This window comes from Salvelinus sp. IW2-2015, linkage group LG13 (genome assembly GCF_002910315.2).
Source record: "Salvelinus sp. IW2-2015 linkage group LG13, ASM291031v2, whole genome shotgun sequence".
In the NCBI taxonomy this organism is placed as follows: Eukaryota; Metazoa; Chordata; class Actinopteri; order Salmoniformes; family Salmonidae; genus Salvelinus; species Salvelinus sp. IW2-2015.
The window spans coordinates 47135839-47158669 of record NC_036853.1 but is presented as its reverse complement, the minus strand read 5'-3'; the positions used below and the strand labels follow the sequence as shown (position 1 = coordinate 47158669).

Genomic DNA, 22831 nt, shown 5'->3' with positions numbered 1-22831 from the left:
GGAAAATGTAACCAAAATATGCCACAAGACCTAGAGTTGCCTTATGTGTATCCCATAAAAAAGGTTCACTGTTATAAGCTAACTTTTTTGATGAATTTAAGCAAAATCCCCCAAATTCCAGGGCTTAACTTCCCATGGAAAATTTCTGGAAAAGTTCATGAAATTTACCGACCCTTTGCAACCCTAGCCCCCACACATTGACTCTGTACCGGTCCCCGCTGTATATAGTCTCGCTATTGTTATTTTATGGTTGCTCTTCGACATGGCCGATTAATTAGGGCCGATTTCAAGTTTTCATAACAAATCTGTAATCGGCATTTTTGGATTCCGATTATGGCCGATTACATTGCATTCCACAAGGAAACTGCGTGGCAGGCTGACCACCTGTTAACCGAGTGCAGCAAGGAGCCAAGGTAAGTTGCTAGCTAGCATCAAACTCTTCACATAATCACTAGTTAACTACACATGGTTGATGATATTACTAGGTTAACTCGCTTGTCCTGCGTTGCATATAATCAATGTGGTGCCTGTTAATTTATCATCGAATCACAGCCTACTTCGCCAAACGGGGGATGATTTAACAAAAGCACAATCGTTGCACGAATATACCTAACCATAAACATCAATGCCTTTCTTAAAATCAATACACAGAAGTATATATTTTTTAAAACCTGCATATTTAGTTAAAATAAATTCATGTTAGCAGGCAATATCAACTAGGGAAATTATGTCACTTCTCTTGCGTTCATTGCACGCAGGGGTATATGCAACAGTTTGGGCCGCCTGGCTCGTTGCGAACTAATTTGCCAGAATTTTACGTAATTATGATATAACATTGACGGTTGTGCAATGTAACAGCAATATTTAGACGTAGGGTTGCCACCCGTTCGATAAAATATGGAACGGTTCCGTATTTCACTGAAATAATAAACATTTTGTTTTCGAAATGATAGTTTACGGATTTGACCATATTAATGACCAAAGGCTCGTATTTCTGTGTTTATTATATTATAATTAAGTCTATGATTTGATATTTGATAGAGCAGTCTGACTGAGCGGTGGTAGGCAGCAGCATGCTCGTAAGCATTCATTCAAACTTTACTGCGTTTGCCCGCAGCTCTTAGCAATGCTTGATCACAGCGCTGTTTATAACTTCAAGCCTATCAACTCCTGAGATTAGGCTGGCAATACTAAAGTGCCTATTAGAACATCCAATAGTCAAAGGTATATGAAATACAAATGATATAGAGAGAAATAGTCAACACGTCATAATTCCTATAACCTAAAACTTCTTAACTGGGAAAATTGAAGAACTGGGAAATTTTAACCACCAGCTTTCATATGTTCTGAGCAAGGAACTCAAACGTTATATTTTTTTTACATGGCATATATTGCACCTTTACTTTCTTCTCCAACACCGTGTTTTTGCATTATGTAAAGCAAATTGAGCATGTTTCATTATTTATTTGAGACTAAATAGATTTTATTTACAGTTGAAGTCAGAAGTTTATATACACTTAGGTTGGAGTCATTAAAACTTGTTTTTCCACCACTCCACAAATGTCTTGTTAACAAACTATAGTTTTGGCAAGTCGGTTAGGACATCTACTTTGTGCATGACAAGTAATTTGTCCAACAATTGTTTACAGACAGATTATTTCACTTATAATTCACTGTATCAAAATTCCAGTGAGTCCGAAGTTTACATACACTAAGTTGACTGTGACTTTAAACAGCTTGGAAAATTCCAGAAAACGATTTCATGGCTTTAGAAGCTTCTGATAGGCTAATTGACATCATTTGAGTCAATTGGAGGTGTACCTGTGGATATATTTCAAGACCTACCTTCAAACTCAGTGCCTCTTTGCTTGACATCATGGGAAAATCAAAAGAAATCAGCCAAGACCTCTGAAAATAATTTGTAGACCTTCACAAGTCTGGTTCATCCTTGGGAGCAATTTCCAAACGCCTGAAGGTACCACGTTCATCTGTACAAACAATAGTACGCAAGTATAAACACCATGGGACCACGCAGCCGTCATACCGCTCAGGAAGGAGACGCGTTCTGTCTCCTAGAGATGAACGTACTTTGGTGCGAAAAGTGCAAATCAATCCCTGAACAACAGCAAAGGACCTTGTAAAGATGCTGGAGGAAACAGGTACAAAAGTATCTGTGTCCCCAGTAAAACGAGTCCTATATCGACATAACCTGAAAGGCCGCTCAACAAGGAAGAAGCCACTGCTCCAAAACCGCCATTAAAATAGCCAGACTACGGTTTGCAACTGCACATGGGGACAAAGATCGTACTTTTTGGAGAAATGTCCTCCGGTCTGATGAAACAAAAATAAACCTGTTTGGCCATAATACCCATCGTTATGTTTGGAGGAAAAGGGGGGACGCTTGCAAGCCGAAGAACACCATCCCAACCGTGAAGCACGGGGGTGGCAGCATCATGTTMTGGGGGTGCTTTGCTGCAGGAGGGACTGGTGCACTTCACAAAATAGATGTCATCATGAGGGAGGAAATTATGTGGATATATTGAAGCAACAGCTCAAGACATCAGTTTGGAAGTTAAAGCTTGGTCGCAAATGAGTCTTCCAAATGGACAATGACCCCAAGCATACTTCCAAAGTTGTGGCAAAATGGCTTAAGGACAACAAAGTCAAAGTATTGGAGTGGCCATCACAAAGCCCTGACCTCAATCCTATAGAAAATTTGTGGGCAGAACTGAAAAAGCGTGTGCGAGCAAGGAGGCCTACAAACCTGACTCAGTTACACCAGCTCTGTCAGGAGGAATGGGCCAAAATTCACCCAACTTATTGTGGGAAGCTTGTGGAAGGCAACCCGAAATGTTTGACCCGAGTTAAACAATTTAAAGGTAATGCTACCAAATACTAATTGAGTGTATGTAAACTTCTGATCCACTGGGAATGTGACGAAAGAAATAATTCTCTCTACTATTATTCTGACATTTCACATTCTTAAAATAAAGTGGTGATCCTAACTGACCTAAAACAGGGAATTTTTACTTGGATTAAATGTCAGGAATTGTGAAAAACTGAGTTTAAATGTATTTGGCTAAGGTGTGTGTAAACTTCTGACTTCAACTGTGTGTATTATATTAAGTTAAAATAAAAGTGCTTATTGTTCATTCAGTATTGTTGTAATTGTCATTATTACAAATAAATATATAATATAAAAATATATATTTTAAAAATTAAATTTTAAAATTGGCCGATTAATCGGTATCGGCTTTTTTTGGTCCTCCAATAATCGGTATCGGCTTGAAAAATCATAACCGGTCTACCTCTAATCAGTACCCGACCTCACTAATGCTCGTTGCTGAATGGAAGCAAGTCCCCGCAGGAAAGTTTCAACATCTAGTGGAAAGCCCTCCCAAAAGAGTGGAGGCTGTTATTTATTTAACCCTTATTTTACCGGGTAAGTTTACAGCAACAACCTGGGGAATAATTACAGGGGAGAGGAGGGGGGATGAATGAGCCAATTGTAAGCTGAGGATGATTAGGTGGCCATGATGGTATAAAGGCCAGATTGGGAATTTAGCCAGGACACCGGGGTTAACACCCCTACTCTTACGATAAGTGCTATGGGATCTTTAGTGACCACAGAGAGTCAGGATACATTACACATTAAAGCGCCAATCAGTAGTTGAAACAAGTCCCCTCCCGTTTCTGTCAAAAGCTGAGGGATGCGGTTGGAAAAATGTAACCGCTCTCAAATTCATAGGTATAGCTATGGATGCAAGGACTGACCATCCACTTGGGCTCCAGAGAGGTGCAGCGGTGGCCTAAGGCACTGCATCTCAGTGCAAGACGCGTCACTACAGTCTCTGGTTCGAATCCAGGCTGTATCACATCCGGCCATGATTGGGAGTCTCATAGGGCAGTGCACAATTGGCCCAGCATTGTCTGGGTTTGGCTGGGGTAGGTGTCACTGTAAATGTTATCAACATTCTAGTTTTAACCATGTTTTGAGGCTATAGAGTGTTTGTTTACATTTACTTTGTTTACAAATATTGGACAATTGTATATTTTGGGTTCTGATGGGGTTAGACAGTTGAACTAAGCTCATGAGGCAATWCTAAGTTATATTATTCAAGAATCAATGGGTACATATTAATTTATGGGAACAAAAATGTATGTAGAAACTGCAGATTGCCCCTTTAAAGGGAAAATCTGCAGTTACTTCATACATTTCTGGACTTATTTTTAATGGTATGCACCCATTGATTCTTGGGAAACTCCGGTATCATCTATCTCCAGCGGATATTTTATAGCTAAACGGTTCACTCAATATGGGTGAAAATACAAATTAAAGCTGACAGCCTGCACTTGAATTAACCTCCAGCCTTCATTGAAGGGAAGAGAGACTATTATGCTTGGTTTTTAATCAATTTAAACCAAATTAAAAAGAAAAATGTTTATTAATATAAGAGTTACCGGCATCAAAAGCACGTATCTTCTCTTGTTCCATGAGTATAAACGCAATCTGCGTCACGGCTGGATAAATTGCACTTCCGCTCACAAAATCCATGCCCTTACCAAGCGAGTTACAACTAAGACCTGCTTTTCATTGGTCTTAAATGTCTCGATATGCGCTGCATGAGTGTCACTTTTGCACATGTTTTCAAGGACACACCTTAAATATTGCCACTCCTCCCACCTCAGAGCTAGTGAGCTGAGATTAGTCAGGTCAATTGCTGAACCTTGCGCATGTGGTGGAAAATGCCAGTGTCAGTTTTTACATACTGAAATTGCAAACTAATCTGTGCTTGCCCTGCCATAACGCCAGCCGGAAATAGAGCCTATCTCCATTTTGAAGTAGTCAATTTTATTCCTCACGATTGGCTGATCCCTCCTGATGACCCGGTTGCACACAGTTTTTTCCCCACAAATTGCATTTTGGATCATTTGCGCATAGGCCTACCACTGTGGGCACATTGCGAAAATGTGAAGAAATAATAGTTTATCAACATTGTAAGATAAACATTCTAGATCTGTACCATCAGCCTTATTGACACAGTGTATACCTCCACTACACTACTTTGATATGCATCGTGGGGATTAAGAAGTGAGTATACTCATTGCCCACTGGCGTTCTGCCCACCTCCACAACACCACTGCTCTTACTCCAGGTCACTTCACATGATGGCTAAAGTATGGTCCCCTGTGTACATCTTCACATTTTTTTWATTTAACTAGGCAAGTCAGTTAATTAAGAACAAATTCTTATTTACAATGACGGCCTACCCCGGCCAAATCCTAACCCGGACGACGCTGGGCCAATTGTGCGCCGCCGTATGGGCCTCCCAATCACGGCCGGTTGTGATACAGCCTGGAATCGAACCAGTATATGTAGTGATGCCTCTAGCACTGAGATGCAATGCTTTAGACCGCTGCGCCACTCGGGAGCCCTCTCTAGACACACTGCTCCGATTTCTCCACATTGTGGACACTCCTATGTCTGATAAGGCTACTCCGGAAGGAGAAGCTCTTGTAACATAGTTTGCACTTAAAGGGCCTCTCCTTGGTGTGAACGGTCTGGTGCTCCTTTACATAGTTTGCCTCAGCGAAGCGCTTCCCACATGTGGAGCAGGAGTAAAGCTTGTCGGCGTCCGTCCTAARGCTCAGCCTCCCACGTTGTGACCCAATGACACCAGAGGAGGTAGAAGCAGGTGCGACCCCCCTCAGATGGTTAGTCTTTGAGCTCCCTCCTTGACCTCTAGCCATTGTTTGGGTGTTGTTGGGATTGTGTGCTGTGTTATAGGCTAGGTACCTCTTGTGGTGAACACCCATCCTGACCTTGTCTGTATTAGTGGAGTAACCATGAGGTAACTGAGGAAGGCTAGACCCAGGTCCAGGCTTTCTATGAACCCAGTCACCAGGCATTAGAGGAGACTCTGAAGAAGACAGATTTCCTGATAGACTACCWCCAGGGGGGTCTCCCACCACTCTCTGTGAAGGCTGAAGCCCAGGGTGACCTGCTCTGTTCATCATGGATACTGTGGTGTTTGTATCATAGGAACAGGAGGGTCTATCTCTATCAGCCACAGGCCCTGCTCCATCCCTGCACTGAGACTGTGAAGAGAAGGGTCTGGGCTGCAGACTGGATCCCTGACTTGAGGCTCCGTCTCTCTGATGACCACCAGGACTGAGGTTGTTCAGTCCCCCTGTCCACTGGTTGTGTTTTGTGTGGTGGAGTCTCTGTCCCTCGTGGTTCGGTCCTTGTTCCGACTCTGGAAGGAAGAGTGATGGCCCCTGATCTACGGTTCTGATCCGGGGCCATGGTTTGTGACCAGCCACCTCAGAGGTCCAGTATTTCCAGCCAGCAACACCGGATATCAGCAGGTCCTCATGGACTGCAGACTATAAACATAAATTGAACAGAAAAGTATAAAGTTTTACATAAGAAACTTTGCTGTACACACAAAAATATGACATGATAAAATGTTTACCACAGTCAAGCCCATATCAAACACTGCGATTCAAGTACCTAACAATATGTGGCCATTGGAGTTTATTATAAATACATAAATATAAATAATGTCCATATGTGTTGATAAAAAATGTTTATAATGTTTTGTTCCACTGAGATAAGGGACTCAGTCGCTGCAATTATTTAAAAAATAGTCTGTCAATTTTGTAATTCAGTTCAACAAAATGGTCATACAGTTACATCTGGAARCTTCACTTTGATAGAATATATTTTGAAATATTTTGAAGGAAAAATGTAATAAGACACTTGGTATTTCACTATAAACCACAGTATCAAACAGGACAAGGTTCTCACTTTTCATCAGTGAAGCATTTTTACAGACACCATCACACCAACCATCCCCATATCATCTACTCTGCCTCATCATACACATTATTTCCTCACTTCCCTACTACATCCAAAACCAACAGAATTAATTACAAACTAACTAATACTATATTACATGTCACTATACAAGGGCCGTGTGCATTTTCTGTTGGTGTATCCTGAGGTAGCTCCTCTCTGAGAACCTCATCTCGCAGTGTGTACAGGCGAACAGCTTCTCTCCCGTGTGGACCTTCAGATGCATCTTCAGCTGGTGCTGGTGGGAGAACCTCTTCTCGCACTGGGGGCAGCTGTAGGATTTCTCCTCTGTGTGGACCCTCTGGTGCCTCTTCAGGTTGGATGTGTCTGGTAAACTGGCCCGGCACAGGTGGCACCCGAACGGTTTCTCCCCCTTGTCCATCCTCTGGTGGATCTTCACCTGCTTGGGGAAAGTGAAGGCTTTCCCACAGAACAAACACAGGAAGCCCTTCTCCTTGCCACTAAATCTGCTGATAGCACTTCTACTGTAATTTGTCAATGGGCTTGTCTGAGGTCTGGTTTAACATTAGGAGAGTGTGAGGAGGATGAAGGCCAGGGAGTGTCTGTGTTGTTGCAGGGTCCATGTTCCAGTTGATAGATCCTATAGAAGGCAGGCTGAAGGCAGCACCTGTTAGGGGGTTAACCTGAGGCGCCATCAGTCTCTCTGAATCACAACTATAGGAGCAGGACGGAGCATCGCTAGCAGAGTCTGTGTCTGTTCTCTTCCACTGCATACGGACACCTCCCTGTCTCTGCAGACCAAATATACACCTCGCTCTAGTCTCAGCTAGTCTGTCGTCATGGAGACTAAGTTTGGTTGTTGTTTTGTGTTCGTCAGTCTGTTTCTGGTTGTGGTTAACAGTGTTGTTCCCCAGCCCAGAGTTCAAGACGCTGTCCCATCCACTGACCTCCATTATGTCGCCTTTGGTCCTGGCCTGCTCAGTGATGTTGTCCCCTGGGCCCTTGGCTGCACCCGTATGGTAATCCAATATGGCCGCCCAGTCGCCTCTGTTATCCTCCAGCCAACCACCTTCAGGAAGAGTTTAGAAAATAGACTTTACAAACATGGCAGAGAACTCTACATATGGATTTTTTTGTCGTCAATAGCCAGGTGCATCACTATTCCCATTGAAGATCTATTACTGTATGTAGGCTATATGTATTTCTCCCTTACCTTGCTCCCCCATCTTTAGTCCACTCAGCAGATCAATGCTCTCAGGTCTGTCTTCTATTGTCTCCTCTTTGACCAGCAGCAGATCAGGCTTCCCAGCCTCCATGTCTACTGACTGTAAGAGATACAGAGTGAGAGGATGTTGGATCAAGAAATCTGATATGAGCACCCTGCTATGGAGCATCTTCTGATTGGACAATGAGTTATCAATCAAGATCTGGCCCTTATCCATACCTCAGTGAGACTGTGTGTGATCCTGTGCTGCTCAGTTGGTTCCTCTGTGGGTTCAGGTGTAGTCTGGTTGTCCTCCCTGACTATGGTCCCCTCAGGGTTCCCCAGACCCTCCTCCTCCTCCTTCACCAGCAGCACCTCTGGACCCTCCTCCTCCTGGAAGAGACAGGTGATACAGATTACACAGACATACACTCCCTCAGGTACGTACACACAGATAATAAACACAATTTCAACATGGAGTGTTTACCCATCCCCACTACGTTTGAGTCCTATACTGTAGTTACAGAATGACTTCATTGTTGTTAAACCCATCATGGTGGACATAAATATGATGTTGTGGGTAAATATAAGTCAGCTATGATAAGTCAAAAGTCATCAGACAAACCTGACTAAACTATTTTGACATACAGTAGGTGTTTGTTAGTGTGTGGGTATTTGTAGGTATATTTAGTAAGTGTATATTGGTTATGAAGCGCTGTCAGGTGTATGCAAAATAGGGTGAGATCAGATGTGATGTACACAAAAGAGAGTCTCAATGAAAGTCTTAGAATGAAGTCCCATTTTGTGTTTATTAAACATAAACAAGTTTAACTTACGCCATATGAAAACCACACATACGTCTCAAAACAAATTCTGCATTCATTTTCTCATTAAAAGTGTCTTGGGAAAAAAATWGTAATTGAATGGAAGCAGTGAAATAGGCATTTGTGAACATCATATACAGTACAAACACAATATGTAARAGACTTGTTAGGSTTATATATGCCTTATATATCACACAATGRCTGGATGCAATATTCTACCCAGGAATATTCAACACTGAAATCTGTTACTCTTGTTAGTCCAAATTAATCTGTGGATGAAAATCAACCTTTGTCTTTCAAGGAAGACTCAGCGTTATGAGGTTTCCACGAGCAGCACTGCAGATATTGCGATGAGTGAGATGCAAGACTTTGTTCTGACCTAGTCACAAAGAGTATCTGCGCATGTGCACAGCTGCGGGACCAAAACCGCAGAAGTATAGCCTCTCGCTTCAACGTTCTTAGTTGTTGCTCAAATTAACCCACTACTGCTGTTTTTACTTTGTACTTCTACATCATTTGAGTCTAGAGATTTGCTGAGTCTACCTGCAGCCAGCTCCAGGAAGAGTCTTGGTGGTTCCAAACTTCTTCATTTAAGAATGATGGAGGCCACTGTGTTCTTGGAGACCTTCAATGCTGCAGAAATGTTTTGGTACCCTTCTCCAGATCTGTGCCTCGACATAATCCTGTCTTGGAGCTCTACGGACAAATCCTTCGACCTCATGGCTTGGTTTTTGCTCTGACATGCTCTGTCAACTGTGTGACCTTATACAGACAGGTGTGTGCCTTGCCAAATCATGTCCAATCAATTTACTTTACCATAGGTGGACTCCAATCAAGTTGTAGAACTTTCCTCAAGGATGATCAATGGAAACAGAATGCACCTGAGCTCAATTTCTCATAGCAAAGGGTCTGAATACTTATGTAAATAAGGTATTCCTGTTTTCGCATTATGGGGTATTGTGTATAGAATGCTGAGGATTTTTTATTTATTTAATCCATTATAGAATAAGGCTGTAATGAAACAAAATGTGGAAAAAGTCAAGGGGTCTGAATACTTTCCAAAGGCACTGTATATGCCTTACATATCACACCATGTTTGGATGTAATATTCTACTCAGGAATATTCAACACTGAAATCTGTAACTCTCGTTATTCCAAATGCATCTCTGGGCCTTTTCTGCTGACAACAATAAATTAATCTTTGTCTTTAATGCAGGGTTTCATCTAAACATCAGAAGCTATCGAGTGGAATGGTTACTTTCCATGTTATAGGCTGGAATGTTTTTTCTGCTGGTGTATCCTGAGGTAGCTCCTCTCGGAGAACCTCTTCCCACAATGCGTACAGGCAAACGGCCTTTCTCCCGTGTGGACCTTCAGGTGCGTCTTCAGCTGGTGCTGGCGAGAAAACCTCTTCTCACACTGGGGGCAGCTGTAGGGTTTCTCCCCTGTGTGGACCCTCTGGTGCCTCTTCAGGCTGCAGGCCTGGGCGAAGCGCATGTGACACTGGGGACAGCTGAATGGTTTCTCCCCTGTGTGGACCCTCCGGTGGATCTCCACCTTCTGGGGGCAGCTGAAGCCTTTGTTACAGAACATGCAGAGGAACCGTTTCTCTTTACTATTGCCTAATGTGGCTCCCCCTCCATGAGCCTGGGCTCTAGTCGTGTCGTTTGAGTTCAATACCTGATCGAAAAGGACAAGGCTGTGTGAATCGGAAGGCTCCATCAAAGTGGAGTCTGGGTTGCGATCCTTGAACGTGTGTAAAAGGGAGTGGGTGGCAACATTTAGATTTGTCTCTAAGCTTCCCCTGTAATCAAATAAATCTCTGCCCTGTGAGTTTCCGTCCCCTAGGTGACTATCTGCATTCCATGTGGGAGGAACGTCACCCTCCACTTTCACAGTCACTTCATCTACAATCAGACCCTCCCCTTTCTTATCTAGGCACCCTTCAGAGTATACACTACTACTGTACCGGTTCCAGTCCCCTCTAGACAGATCAGTCTGTGTCTCTAAACCCAAGGNCCCTTTCTTATCTAGGCACCCTTCAGAGTATACACTACTACTGTACCGGTTCCAGTCCCCTCTAGACAGATCAGTCTGTGTCTCTAAACCCAAGGATATGTTGACAGGGTCCATCTCTGTAGCGTAAGAACAAGATGGATCATCACCGCCAGTGTCAAACGCATCACCATCACCATAGGAATGAACCGTCCTCTGGTGAAATACCGGTAAATACTCTGAGCTGGGAGCAGGATGACAGCCCAGTCTCCCCAYCCCGAGTCTCTCTGGGTTTGATCTGTGGTCAGATCCTGTGTGTACAGTTAAAGTCTTGGTGTCTGTCTCTGACTTGAGGATGGCGTTCGGCGTTCCACTGACCTCCGTGATGAGGCATCGTGTCCTGGACTGCACTGGGGTGGTGGTGGGGTTCTCCGTGGCTACAGGGGGCGCTCCAGACTGGATGTCTCTGTTGTGCCGTGGGTCCTCCACTCCTTCAAACCTCTCCAGCTTGACTCCAGGACCTGCAGCCTCTGCATCTGCAGACTGACACAATAAGAGAGGTTATTACCAGTACTTCGTAGGGAAGTCTCACAAGTTCCTCTATGGCAGGTAAATGAGGATTTACTGTACATGTCAGCAAGTGAATAACTGAGGGGAGCCCTACTGAAATAAACAGGCACATTTTATTTACAAAGTAACTCTCATTCTTTATGCAACACTAACCTCGATCACAATAAAGTGCTGGGTTGAGGTTCCACTCCCCTCATCAACAGTGATTGGTTGGTCATCTCTCCATGTATTGTGTCCCGCTGGCTTCACAAAGCTCCTGTGGCCTCCAGTGAGATGTCCTTCACCTGAGAGTGGGGGAAAAGTGGTGGTTAGGTTAGATACTGTAAATGCTCAAGGCTATACTATAGTCATGGCCAAAAGTTGAGAATGACACAAATATAAATTTTCACAAAGTTTGCTGCTTCAGTGACTTTAGATATTTTTGTCAGATGCTACTATGGAATACTGAAGTATAATTACAAGCATTTCATAAGTGTCAAAGGCTTTTGACAATTACATGAGGTTGATGCAAATAGTCAATATTTGCAGTGTTGACCCTTCTTTTTCAAGACCTCTGCAATTCGCCCTGGCATGCTGTCAATTAACTTCTGGGCCCATTCTTGCATAATCAATGCTTGGAGTTTGTCAGAATTTGTGGGTTTTTGTTTGTCCACCCGCCTCTTGAAGATTGACCACAAGTTCTCAATGGGATTAAGGTCTGGGGAGTTTCCTGGCCATGGACCCAAAATATCGATGTTTTGTTCCCTGAGCCACTTAGTTATCACTTTTGCCTTATGGAAAGGTGCTACATCATGCTGGAAAAGGCATTGTTCGTCACCAAACTGTTCCTGGATGGTTGGGAGAAGTTGCTCTCGGAGGATGTGTTGGTGCCATTCTTTATTAATGGCTGTGTTCTTAGGCAAAATTGTGAGTGAGCCCACTCCCTTGGCTGAGAAGCAACCCCACACATGAATGGTCTCAGGATGCTTTACTGTTGGCATGACACAGGACTGATGGTAGCYCTCACCTTGTCTTCTCCGGACAAGCTATTTTCAGGATGCCTCAAACAATCGGAAAGGGGATTCATCAGAGAAAATGACTTAACCCCAGTCCTCAGCAGTCTAATCCCTGTACCTTTTGCAAAATATCAGTCTGTCCCTGATGTTTTTCCTGGAGAGAAGTGGCTTCTTTGCTGCCCTTCTTGACACCAGGCCATCATCCAAAAGTCTTCACCTCACTGTGCTTGCAGATGCACTCACACCTGCCTGCTGCCATTCCTGAGCAAGCTCTGTACTGGTGGTGCCCCGATCCCGCAGCTYAATCAACTTTAGGAGACGGTCCTGGCGCTTGCTGGACTTTCTTGGGCGCCCTGTAGCCTTCTTCACAACAATTGAACCGCTCTCCTTGAAGTTCTTGATGATCCTATAAATGGTTGATTTAGGTGCAATCTTACTGGCAGCAATATCCTTGCCTGTGAAGCCCTTTTTGTGCAAAGCAATGATGACGGCACGTGTTTCCTTGCAGGTAACCATGGCTGACAGAGGAAGAACAATGATTCCAAGCACCACCCTCCTTTTGAAGCTTCCAGTCTGTTATTCGAACTCAATCAGCATGACAGAGTGATCTCCAGCCTTGTCCTCGTCAACACTCACACCCGTGTTAACGAGAGAGTCACTGACATGATGTCAGCTGGTCCTTTTGTGGCAGGGCTGAAATGCAGTGGAAATGTTTTTGGGGGATTCAGTTCATCTGCATGGCAAAGAGGGACTTTGCAATTACCAGTGGGGAAACAAGTATTTGATAAACCTGCAAAATCAGCAGTGTTCCTACTTACAAAGCATGTGAGGTCTGTAATTTTAAGTAATTCATTTGCATTTTATTGCATGACATAAGTATTTGATCACCTACCAACCAGTAAGAATTCTGGCTCTCACAGACCTGTTAGTTTTTCTTTAAAAAGCCCTCTGTTCTCCACTCATTACCTGTATTAACTGCACCTGTTTGAACTCGTTACCTGTATAAAAGACACCTGTCCACACACTCAATCAAACAGACTCCAACCTCTCCACAATGGCAAGACCAGAGAGCTGTGTAAGGACATCAGGGATAAAATTATAGACCTGCACAAGGCTGGGATGGGCTACTGGACAATAGGCAAGCAGCTTGGTGAGAAGGCAACAACTGTTGGCGCAATTATTAGAAAATGGAAGAAGTTCAAGATGACGGTCAATCACCCTCGGTTTGGGGCTCCATGCAAGATCTCACCTCGTGGGCATTAATGATCATGAGGAAGGTGAGGAGTCAGCCCAGAACTACACGGCAGGACCTGGTCAATGACCTGAAGAGAGCTGGGACCACAGTCTCAAAGAAAACCATTAGTAACACACTACGCCGTCATGGATTAAAATCCTGCAGCGCACGCAAGGTCCCCTGCTCAAGCCAGCGCATGTCCAGGCCCATCTGAAGTTTGCCAATGACCATCTGGATGATCCAGAGGAGGAATGGGAGAAGGTCATGTGGTCTGATGAGACAAAAATAGAGCTTTTTGGTCTAAACTCCACTCGCCGTGTTTGGAGGAAGAAGAAGGATGAGTACAACCCCAAGAACACCATCCCAACCGTGAAGCATGGAGGTGGAAACGTCATTCTTTGGGGATGCTTTTCTGCAAAGGGGACAGGACGACTGCACCGTATTGAAGGGAGGATGGGTGGGGCAATGTATCGCGAGATCTTGGCCAACAACCCCTTCCCTCAGTAAGAGCATTGAAGATGGGTCGTGGCTGGGTCTTCCAGCATGACAACGACCCGAAACACACAGCCAGGGCAACTAAGGAGTGGCTCCGCTCCGTAAGAAGCATCTCAAGGTCCTGGAGTGGCCTAGCCAGTCTCCAGACCTGAACCCAATAGAAAATCTTTGGAGGGAGCTGAAAGTCCGTAATGCCCAGCGACAGCCCCAAAACCTGAAGGATCTGGAGAAGGTCTGTATGGAGGAGTGGGCCAAAATCCCTGCTGCAGTGTGTGCAAACCTGGTCAAGAACTACAGGAAACGTATGATATCTGTAATTGCAAACAAAGGTTTCTGTACCAAATATTAAGTTCTGCTTTTCTGATGTATCAAATACTTATGTCATGCAATAAAATGCAAATTATTTACTTAAAAATCATACAATGTGATTTTCTGGATTTTTGTTTTAGATTCCGTCTCTCACAGTTGAAGTGTACCTATGATAAAAAAATACAGACCTCTACATGCTTTGTAATTAGGAAAAACTTCAAAATCGGCAGTGTATCAAATACTTCTTCTCCCCACTGTAATTGCAATTAATTTGATCACTCTTCATGACATTCTGGAGTATATGCAAATTGCCATCATACAAACTGAGGCAGCAGACTGTGAAAATTAATATTTGTGTCATTCTCAACTTTTGACCACGACTGTACACTATTGTCACTGTCAACAATTGGCAAGTATGTAAGGTAACATGTCTCATAACTTATTGATATACTATTTATTTATCAATATACTGTATTATGTTCCATGTATCACATTGTTTTCATTGAGTAAATAAGAAATGCAGTAAAACAAGAATCTGGCTATAATATGATTGTCTTTGCACGTTATAGCTAAATAATTTGGGGAATTACTGCATACTATCCCCAAAAAATCCTAGACCCAATAATGGGTGCAGAGGGGAAAGGGGGACGGGCCGCAAAGTCTCGGCCTGTTGCTAAATGTACTGTACCTCTGGCCATTGCTCTGTATCTGACACTYCTGGGACGACTGGTGAGGACGCGCTCTCGCATTGTCCTCTCTGCGCGCTCCCGTGCCACTTTCAATTCCAGTAGTTTCCTCCGCAATGCCCTATTTTCTTTCTGGCTTTGAGTTATTTCCAAACGAAACACTGCATAGTCGTCGTCCACGAGTTTACAGATTTCRTCCACGGCTGCATTCGCTAGCACCTCCATGATGGAGGCTATTTGAGTGTGAAAAACCATACAGCTAGCCATTGTTAGCTAACGTTAGCAGCTAACTAGCGTTACCTAGATAACATGTATCAACCTGTCTCCAACGCGAATTAAACACTACATGGGGTAAGTATGTGACGCTGTGCAGTTAAATTAGTTATATTTTGAGTTCCAGGGTGTTAATAAAGGTTTCAGTAACAACAATAAAAACGCAAACTTGGAAATTCTTCTTGGTCACGTCTTTGTGTGATTTTCCGGCAGACTAGACGCTGTGTTGCGTATTGCTGCCTGTCACAGGTCGGAGTGTGAATTACACTTTTGTAACAAAAAGAGGAGTTAAAAAGGGAAGTGAACAAGTAAATCGCACCACCATCTAACCCTACACATATACACCACTATACCCCAAAAACCAACCACCCCTATCCCACTACTATCACCACTACTTTAGCCCTACCAGATCCTACTCCAGGAGAACAGTCTGGGTGGAACATATTCTCTTGAACCCCCCTGTTGATCTTCTGCGCTAAACTCTTACACCCAACAATGTCTCTGCTGCTGTCACTACCACATCTATTTCCTGGAATTTATGTTCCATCAGTGCAGTACATTTAATAACCATAGCAATAAACTCAAATCCTACCTTACTAAAAATCATCCTCTCTGGATCTCTCTCTTCAGACCTACTCACTAGGGGGCTCAAATCACTCACCCCTATCCTCTCTTTACTGCCTCAGCATAGGAAACTTTCTGCCCCACTCAAACTGTGGTAATTTCAACCTGTCTCTCTCTCACAGGGCACTTCGGATCCCCAGCTGCATGAGCGCCCCCCCATCACTAAAGCTCTGTTGAGGGCCCTAACAGGATAGCAAATGTAACGTTATGACTACTGTTCCCTGAAGGAGGGAAACAAGGTATAACATACTATGATTGAAGGATCTAAAATTCCAATGAAGGCCAAATAAATCCACTCCTCGCTGCCAGTCCCGCCTTCCACAGTTGATAAGCGTAAGGCTCGAATTCATTCCTTCAATTTAATACCGCTCTTCACCGAGCCCAGTAACGGACGGTGCGAGGCCAAACGGGTGTCGTACCTCGTTTCCCTCCTTCAGGGAACAGTAGTTATAGTCATAACGTTACTGTTTGAATGTTAAATGACGAGACAGAGGCATTGATGCGAGTAACCAGTCTTGTTCAGTACATTACAATATTTCCGGGTATCTCAAGCACACCGGTAAAACACTGGAGTTGCAGTAATTAACATTTACCAACAGATGGCATCACTGTGCCATCTTACACCCATAACAGTTACCTTCCCTTTCAGTCAGTCAACTTTCAGTCCCCTGTCCCCGCAGTAAGCATGCTTTGGGCTAAACATGGAGCAGTGACATCCAAGCGATAAAACCTCTCAAAAAGTGTGTGTTGATGCCCCACTCGCCACAGCACAAATATCTCCTACAGTCAACCCTTTAAACAACGCCCAAGACGCTGCCAGACCCCTGGTGGAGTTGGCGCGTACAACACTACAGTAGGTAACCCTTAATGCTATATGCCAAATCAAATCAAATCAAATTTTATTAGTCACATACTCATGGTTAGCAGATGTTAATGCGAGTGTAGCGAAATGCTTGTGCTTCTAGTTCCGACAATGCAGTAATAACCAACAAGTAATCTAACCTAACAATTCCACAACTACTACCTTACACACACACACAAGTGTAAAGGGATAAAGAATATGTACATAAAGATATATGAATGAGTGGTGGTACAGAACGGCATGGCAGATGCAGTAGATGGGTTATAGAAGTACTATATACATATGAGATGATACTGTAGGGTATGTAAACATAAAGTGGCATAGTTTAAAGTGGCTAGTGGTACATGTATTACATAAAGATGGCAAGATGCAGTAGATGATATAGAGTACAGTATATACATATGAGATGGGTAATGTAGGGTATGTAAACATTATATTAAGTGCATTGTTTAAATGGGCTAGTGGTACATTTTTACATAATTTCCATCAATTCCCATTTTTAAAGTGGCTGGAGTTGAGTCAGTATGTTGGCAGCGGCCGCTAAATGTTAGTGGTGGCTGTTTAACAGTCTGATGGCCTTGAGATAGAAGCTGTTTTTCAGTCTCTCGTCCCTGCTTTGATGCACCTGTACTGACCTCGCCTTCTGGATGATAGCGGGTGAACAGGCAGTGGCTTGGGTGGTTGTCCTTTGATGATCTTTATGGCCTTCCTGTGACATCGGGTGGTGTAGGTGTCCTGGAGGGCAGGTAGTTTGCCCCTGGTGATGCGTTCTGCAGACCTCACTACCTCTGGAGAGCCTTACGGTTGTGGGCGGAGCAGTTGCCGTACCAGGCGGTGATACAGCCCGACAGGATGCTCTCGATTGTGCATCTGTAGAAGTTTGTGAGTGCTTTTGGTGACAAGCCGAATTTCTTCAGCCTCCTGAGGTTGAAGAGGCGCTGCTGCGCCTTCTTCACAACGCTGTCTGTGTGGTGGCCAATTCAGTTTGTCCGTGATGTGTACACCGAGGAACTTAAAACTTTCCACCTTCTCCACTACTGACCCGTCGATGTGGATAGGGGGGTGCTCCCTCTGCTGTTTCCTGAGTCCACAATCATCTCCTTGTTTTGTTGACGTGAGTGTGAGGTTATTTTCCTGACACCCACACTCCGAGGGCCCTCACCTCCTCCCTGTAGGCCGTCTCGTCGTTGTTGGTAATCAAGCCTACCACTGTAGTGTCATCCGCAAACTTTGATGATTGAGTTGGAGGCGTGCATGGCCACGCAGTCGTGGGTGAACAGGGAGTACAGGAGAGGGCTCAGAACGCACCCTTGTGGGCCCCAGTGTTGAGGATCAGCGGGGTGGAGATGTTGTTACCTACCCTCACCACCTGGGGCGCCCGTCAGGAAGTCCAGGACCCAGTTGCACAGGGCGGGGTCGAGACCCAGGGTCTCGAGCTTGAATGACGAGTTTGGAGGGTACTATGGTGTTAAATGCTGAGCTGTAATCGATGAACAGCATTCTCACATGGGTATTCCTCTTGTCCAAATGGGTTAGGGCAGTGTGCAGTGTGGTTGCGATTGCGTCGTCTGTGGACCTATGGGTCGGTAAGCAAATTGGAGTGGGTCTAGGGTGTCCGGTAGGGTGGAGGTGATATGGTCCTTGACTAGTCTCTCAAAGCACTTCATGATGACGGAAGTGAGTGCTACGGGGCGGTAGTCGTTTAGCTCAGTTACCTTAGCTTTCTTGGGAACAGGAACAATGGTGGCCCTCTTGAAGCATGTGGAACAGCAGACTGGGATAAGGATTGATTGAATATGTCCGTAAACACACCAGCCAGCTGGTCTGCGCATGCTCTGAGGACGCGGCTGGAATGCCGTCTGGCCTGCAGCCTTGCGAGGGTTAACACGTTTAAATGTTTACTCACCTCGGCGCAGTGAAGGAGAGCCCGCAGGTTTTGGTAGGGGGCCGTGTCAGTGGCACTGTATTGTCCTCAAAGCGGGCAAAAAAGTTGTTTAGCCTGTCTGGGAGCAAGACATCCTGGTCCGCGACGGGGCTGGTTTTCTTTTGTAATCCGTGAATTGACTGTAGACCCTGCCACATACCTCTTGTGTCTGAGCTGTTGAATTGCGACTCGATTTTGTCTCGTACTGGGACTTAGCCTGTTTGATTGCCTTGCGGAGAGAATAGCTACACTGTTTGTATTCGGTCATGCTTCCGGTCACCTTGCCCTGGTTAAAAGCAGTGGTTCGCGCTTTCAGTTTCACGCGAATGCTGCCGTCAATCCACGGTTCTGGTTTGGGAATGTTTTTTATCGTTGCTGTGGGTACGACATCGTCAATGCACTTCCTAATGAACTCGCTCACCGAATCAGCATATTCGTCAATATTGTTGTTGGACGCGATGCGGAACATATTCCAATCCGCGTGATCGAAGCAGTCTTGAAGCGTGGATTCAGATTGGTCGGACCAGCGTTGAACAGACCTGAGCGCGGGAGCTTGTTGTTTGAGTTTCTGTTTGTAGGCTGGAATCAACAAAATGGAGTCGTGGTCAGCTTTTCCGAAAGGGGGGCGGGGAGGGCCTTATATGCGTCGCGGAAATTAGTATAACAATGATCTAGGGTTTTTCCAGCCCTGGTAGCACAATCGATATGCTGATAGAATTTAGGGAGTTTTGTTTTTAGATTAGCCTTGTTAAAATCCCCAGCTCGATGAATGCAGCCTCAGGGTGTGTGGTTTCCAGTTTACAAAGAGTCAGATAAAGTTCGTTCAGGGCCATCGATGTGTCTGCTTGGGGGGGAATATATACGGCTGTGATTATGATTGAAGAGAATTCCCTTGGTAGATAATGCAGTCGACATTTGATTGTGAGGAGTTCTAGATCAGGTGAACAGAATGACTTGAGTTCCTGTGTGTTGTTATGATGATCACACCACTTCTCGTTAATCATAAGGCATACCCCCCGCCCCTTTCTTACCGGAAAGATTTTTGTTCTGTCGGCGCGATGCATGAAGAAACCAGCTGGCTGCACCGACTCCGTTAGCGTCCCTTGAGTTAGCCATGTTTCCGTGAAGCAGAGCACGTTGCAATCCCTGATGTCTCTCTGGAATGCTACCCGTGCTCGATTTCATCAACCTTATTGTCAAGAGACTGGACATTGGCGAGTAGTATGCTAGGAGTGAGCGCGATGTGCCCGTCTCCGAAGCCTGACCCACGAGACCGCCTCGTTTGCCCCTTTTTCGGCGTCGCACAGGGTCGCCGGCTGGGATCAGATCCATGTATTGGGTGGAAGGCAAAACACTGGATCCGTTTCGGAAAGTTCATATTCCTGGTAGGAACGATGATGAGTTGACGTTAATCGTATATTCAGTAGTTCCTCCCGACTGTATGTAATGAAACCTAAGATTACCTGGGGTACCGATGTAAGAAATAACACATAAAAAAACAAAAAACTGCATATTTTCCAAGGAACGCGAAGCGAGGCGGCCATCTCTTTTCGGCGCCGGAAGTAGCAGGGAGATAGCCTCCACAATCCAGTGGGAGAGACTCTGCTTAGAGAGCGGGCTAGGTACCTCTTGTGGTGAACGCCCATCCTGCCCCTGTCTGTATTGGTGGGGTAACCATGAGGTAACTGAGGAAGTCTAGACCCAGGTCCAGACCCAGACCTTCTATGAACCCAGTCACCAGGCATTAAACAAGATCCTGAAAGAGATGACAGACTTGGGATAGACTCTGTGGAGGCTGAAGCCCAGGGTGACCTGATTTTTTCATCATGGACACTGTGGTGTTTGTATCATAGGAACATGAGGGTCTGTCTCTATCAGCCCCAGGTACTGCTTCATCCCTGCACTGAGACTGTGAAGAGAAGGGTCTGGGCTGCAGACTGGATCCCTGACTGGAGCCTGTCTCTCTGATGATCACCAGGACTGAGGTTGTTCAGTCCACCTGTCCACTGGTTGTCTTCTGTGTGGTAGAGTCTCTGTCACTCGTGGTTCGGTCCTGGTTCCAACTCGGGAAGGAAGAGCGACGGCTCCTGATCCCGGGTTCTGATCCGGGGCCAGGGTTTGTGACCAGCCGCTTCAGAGGTCCACTTTCTCCTGCAAGCAACACTGGATATCAGCAGGTCCTCTTGAACTGCAGACTACAAACACAAATTGAACAGAAAAGCATAAAGGTTTATATAAGAAACTCTTTGCAGTACACACAGAAACATGACATGGTATTATAAAATATTAACCACAGTCAAGCCCATCTCTTAACACTGAACAATATGGAGCCATTGGAAGTTATTATACAAACGTTCCATATGTATTGATTCAAGAATTAAGTATATTTTGGTTCGACTGAGATAAGGGAAACTCAGTCCCTGCAATGATACAAAAATAACCATGTCTGTCAGCACAGAGTCAATTTTGTATTTAATTTGAACAAAATGGTCTTACACTCAACTTTGAAGTACAGTACTTTTATTGCGATTCATGTGAAAGTAGAATAACTTTTCTCACTATGGTAACACTTTTCTGTAAATCTGGTATCCTCGCTTTGATAACATTTATTTTAGAATACTTTTGAAAAGGTTCAACATTACAGTACACACATATTCACTACTTCATGTCAAGTAAACATGAATTAAGGAACTAGCATTATCTGACTATAAAACACCAGTATCAACCTAAATGGACAAAGTTTGTCACTCTTCATTAGTGAAGCATTTTTGCAGGGTGTTTGTCTACAAGTCTGAAGAGGTAGTTCCTTATTAAATTCATTCTTGATCTTAATTTTCAAACGGTTGACTGTAGGCTACGTCCCTTCAACACACAATAAATGTAATTCTACATTTCAAAGGGGGGGGGGGGACGTGAGATTCGAACCCTTGTCACAATCTGCGACAATTACATGGAGCTAGGCACTCTATACAAAGAGCAATTTGACCAGTCAGTGAAATACACTTGATGTAGTTGCTTTAATTATCAGTATGTGCTGTACTTCTCTGAGGAAGCTTCCGTGAACAAGTATTGGAACAAGTCCAACTACCTCGAGGGTTTTAATTGGCTGATACAGAATTTGTTACAGGAAATAATCACGGCCACCGGTGAGGTTATCATAGGGCTAAATGTGCAAGGTTATGCAATGGGAACCGCTAACATGTAGCTTTTGATCACGTGCCACTACATCAATGATTGTAATTGGCTGGTGCTTAAACTTAACCTTGAACTTCTACTTTTTCCTAATGTTCACAAGTATGGCCCCAAAGTGTTTACCCATCCCCACTATGTTTGAGTCCTATACTGTAGTTACAAAATTACCTCATTGTTAAATCCATCATGGTGAACAAATATGTTGTGGGTAAATATGAGTCAGCTATAAGTCAAAAGTCAGACAAACCTGGCAAAAATGTTGACGTGTACAGTAGGTGTTTGTGAGCATGTGTAGGTATATTAAGGCTTGGATTCAATACGATCCATCATTAACCAGCTATAGCCAATACCTGCATAACTGTTTTGGTGGTGGAATTGTCAAATCGGTGACTAGCAGCTCTTGTGATCATTTTCACGAAGCCACACCCATCCCACTCACATTAGTAGTTCAGAATGAGAAAGTTTATGCTGTATAGAAATAATTGAAATTGAAAATCATTCAAACAAAATYAGGCCTAATCGAGGTATAGATTACATCTCAAATTCCAGTGTTCAAAATTGTAAAGGCGGCCGCATGGGATTTCTCTTAATGCGACTCCGTGCAGCCAATGGCAATGTCCGCTTTAGGTATAATGCCTGGAATCGCTTGTGGATTCGACAGTGATACCTCCAGTTCCACCTCCGACACCTCAAAACGTCAGCTATGCAGTTGTTGGCTAAAGTGGATTTGATTGAATCGGGCCCTTTGTAGGTGGTATTGGTGTGTGCAGAATAGGGTGAGATCAGATGTGATGAATACTGAAGAGTCACAATGAAAGTCTTAG

The 22831-nt window shown here is 44.3% G+C and overlaps 1 protein-coding gene and 1 pseudogene across 1 annotated transcript; both read right to left on the bottom strand.

Moving 5' to 3' along the window:
• Positions 1-6590: 6590 nt before the first annotated feature.
• Positions 6591-15661, bottom strand: LOC111971753 (uncharacterized; annotated as a pseudogene).
• On the bottom strand, positions 8801-10860 carry LOC111971749 (gastrula zinc finger protein XlCGF49.1-like). Its single transcript, XM_023998583.3, has one exon. The coding sequence runs from the start codon at positions 10568-10570 to the stop codon at positions 10115-10117; it is 456 nt and encodes a 151-aa protein (XP_023854351.1). The 5' UTR covers positions 10571-10860; the 3' UTR covers positions 8801-10114.
• Positions 15662-22831: the final 7170 nt, after the last annotated feature.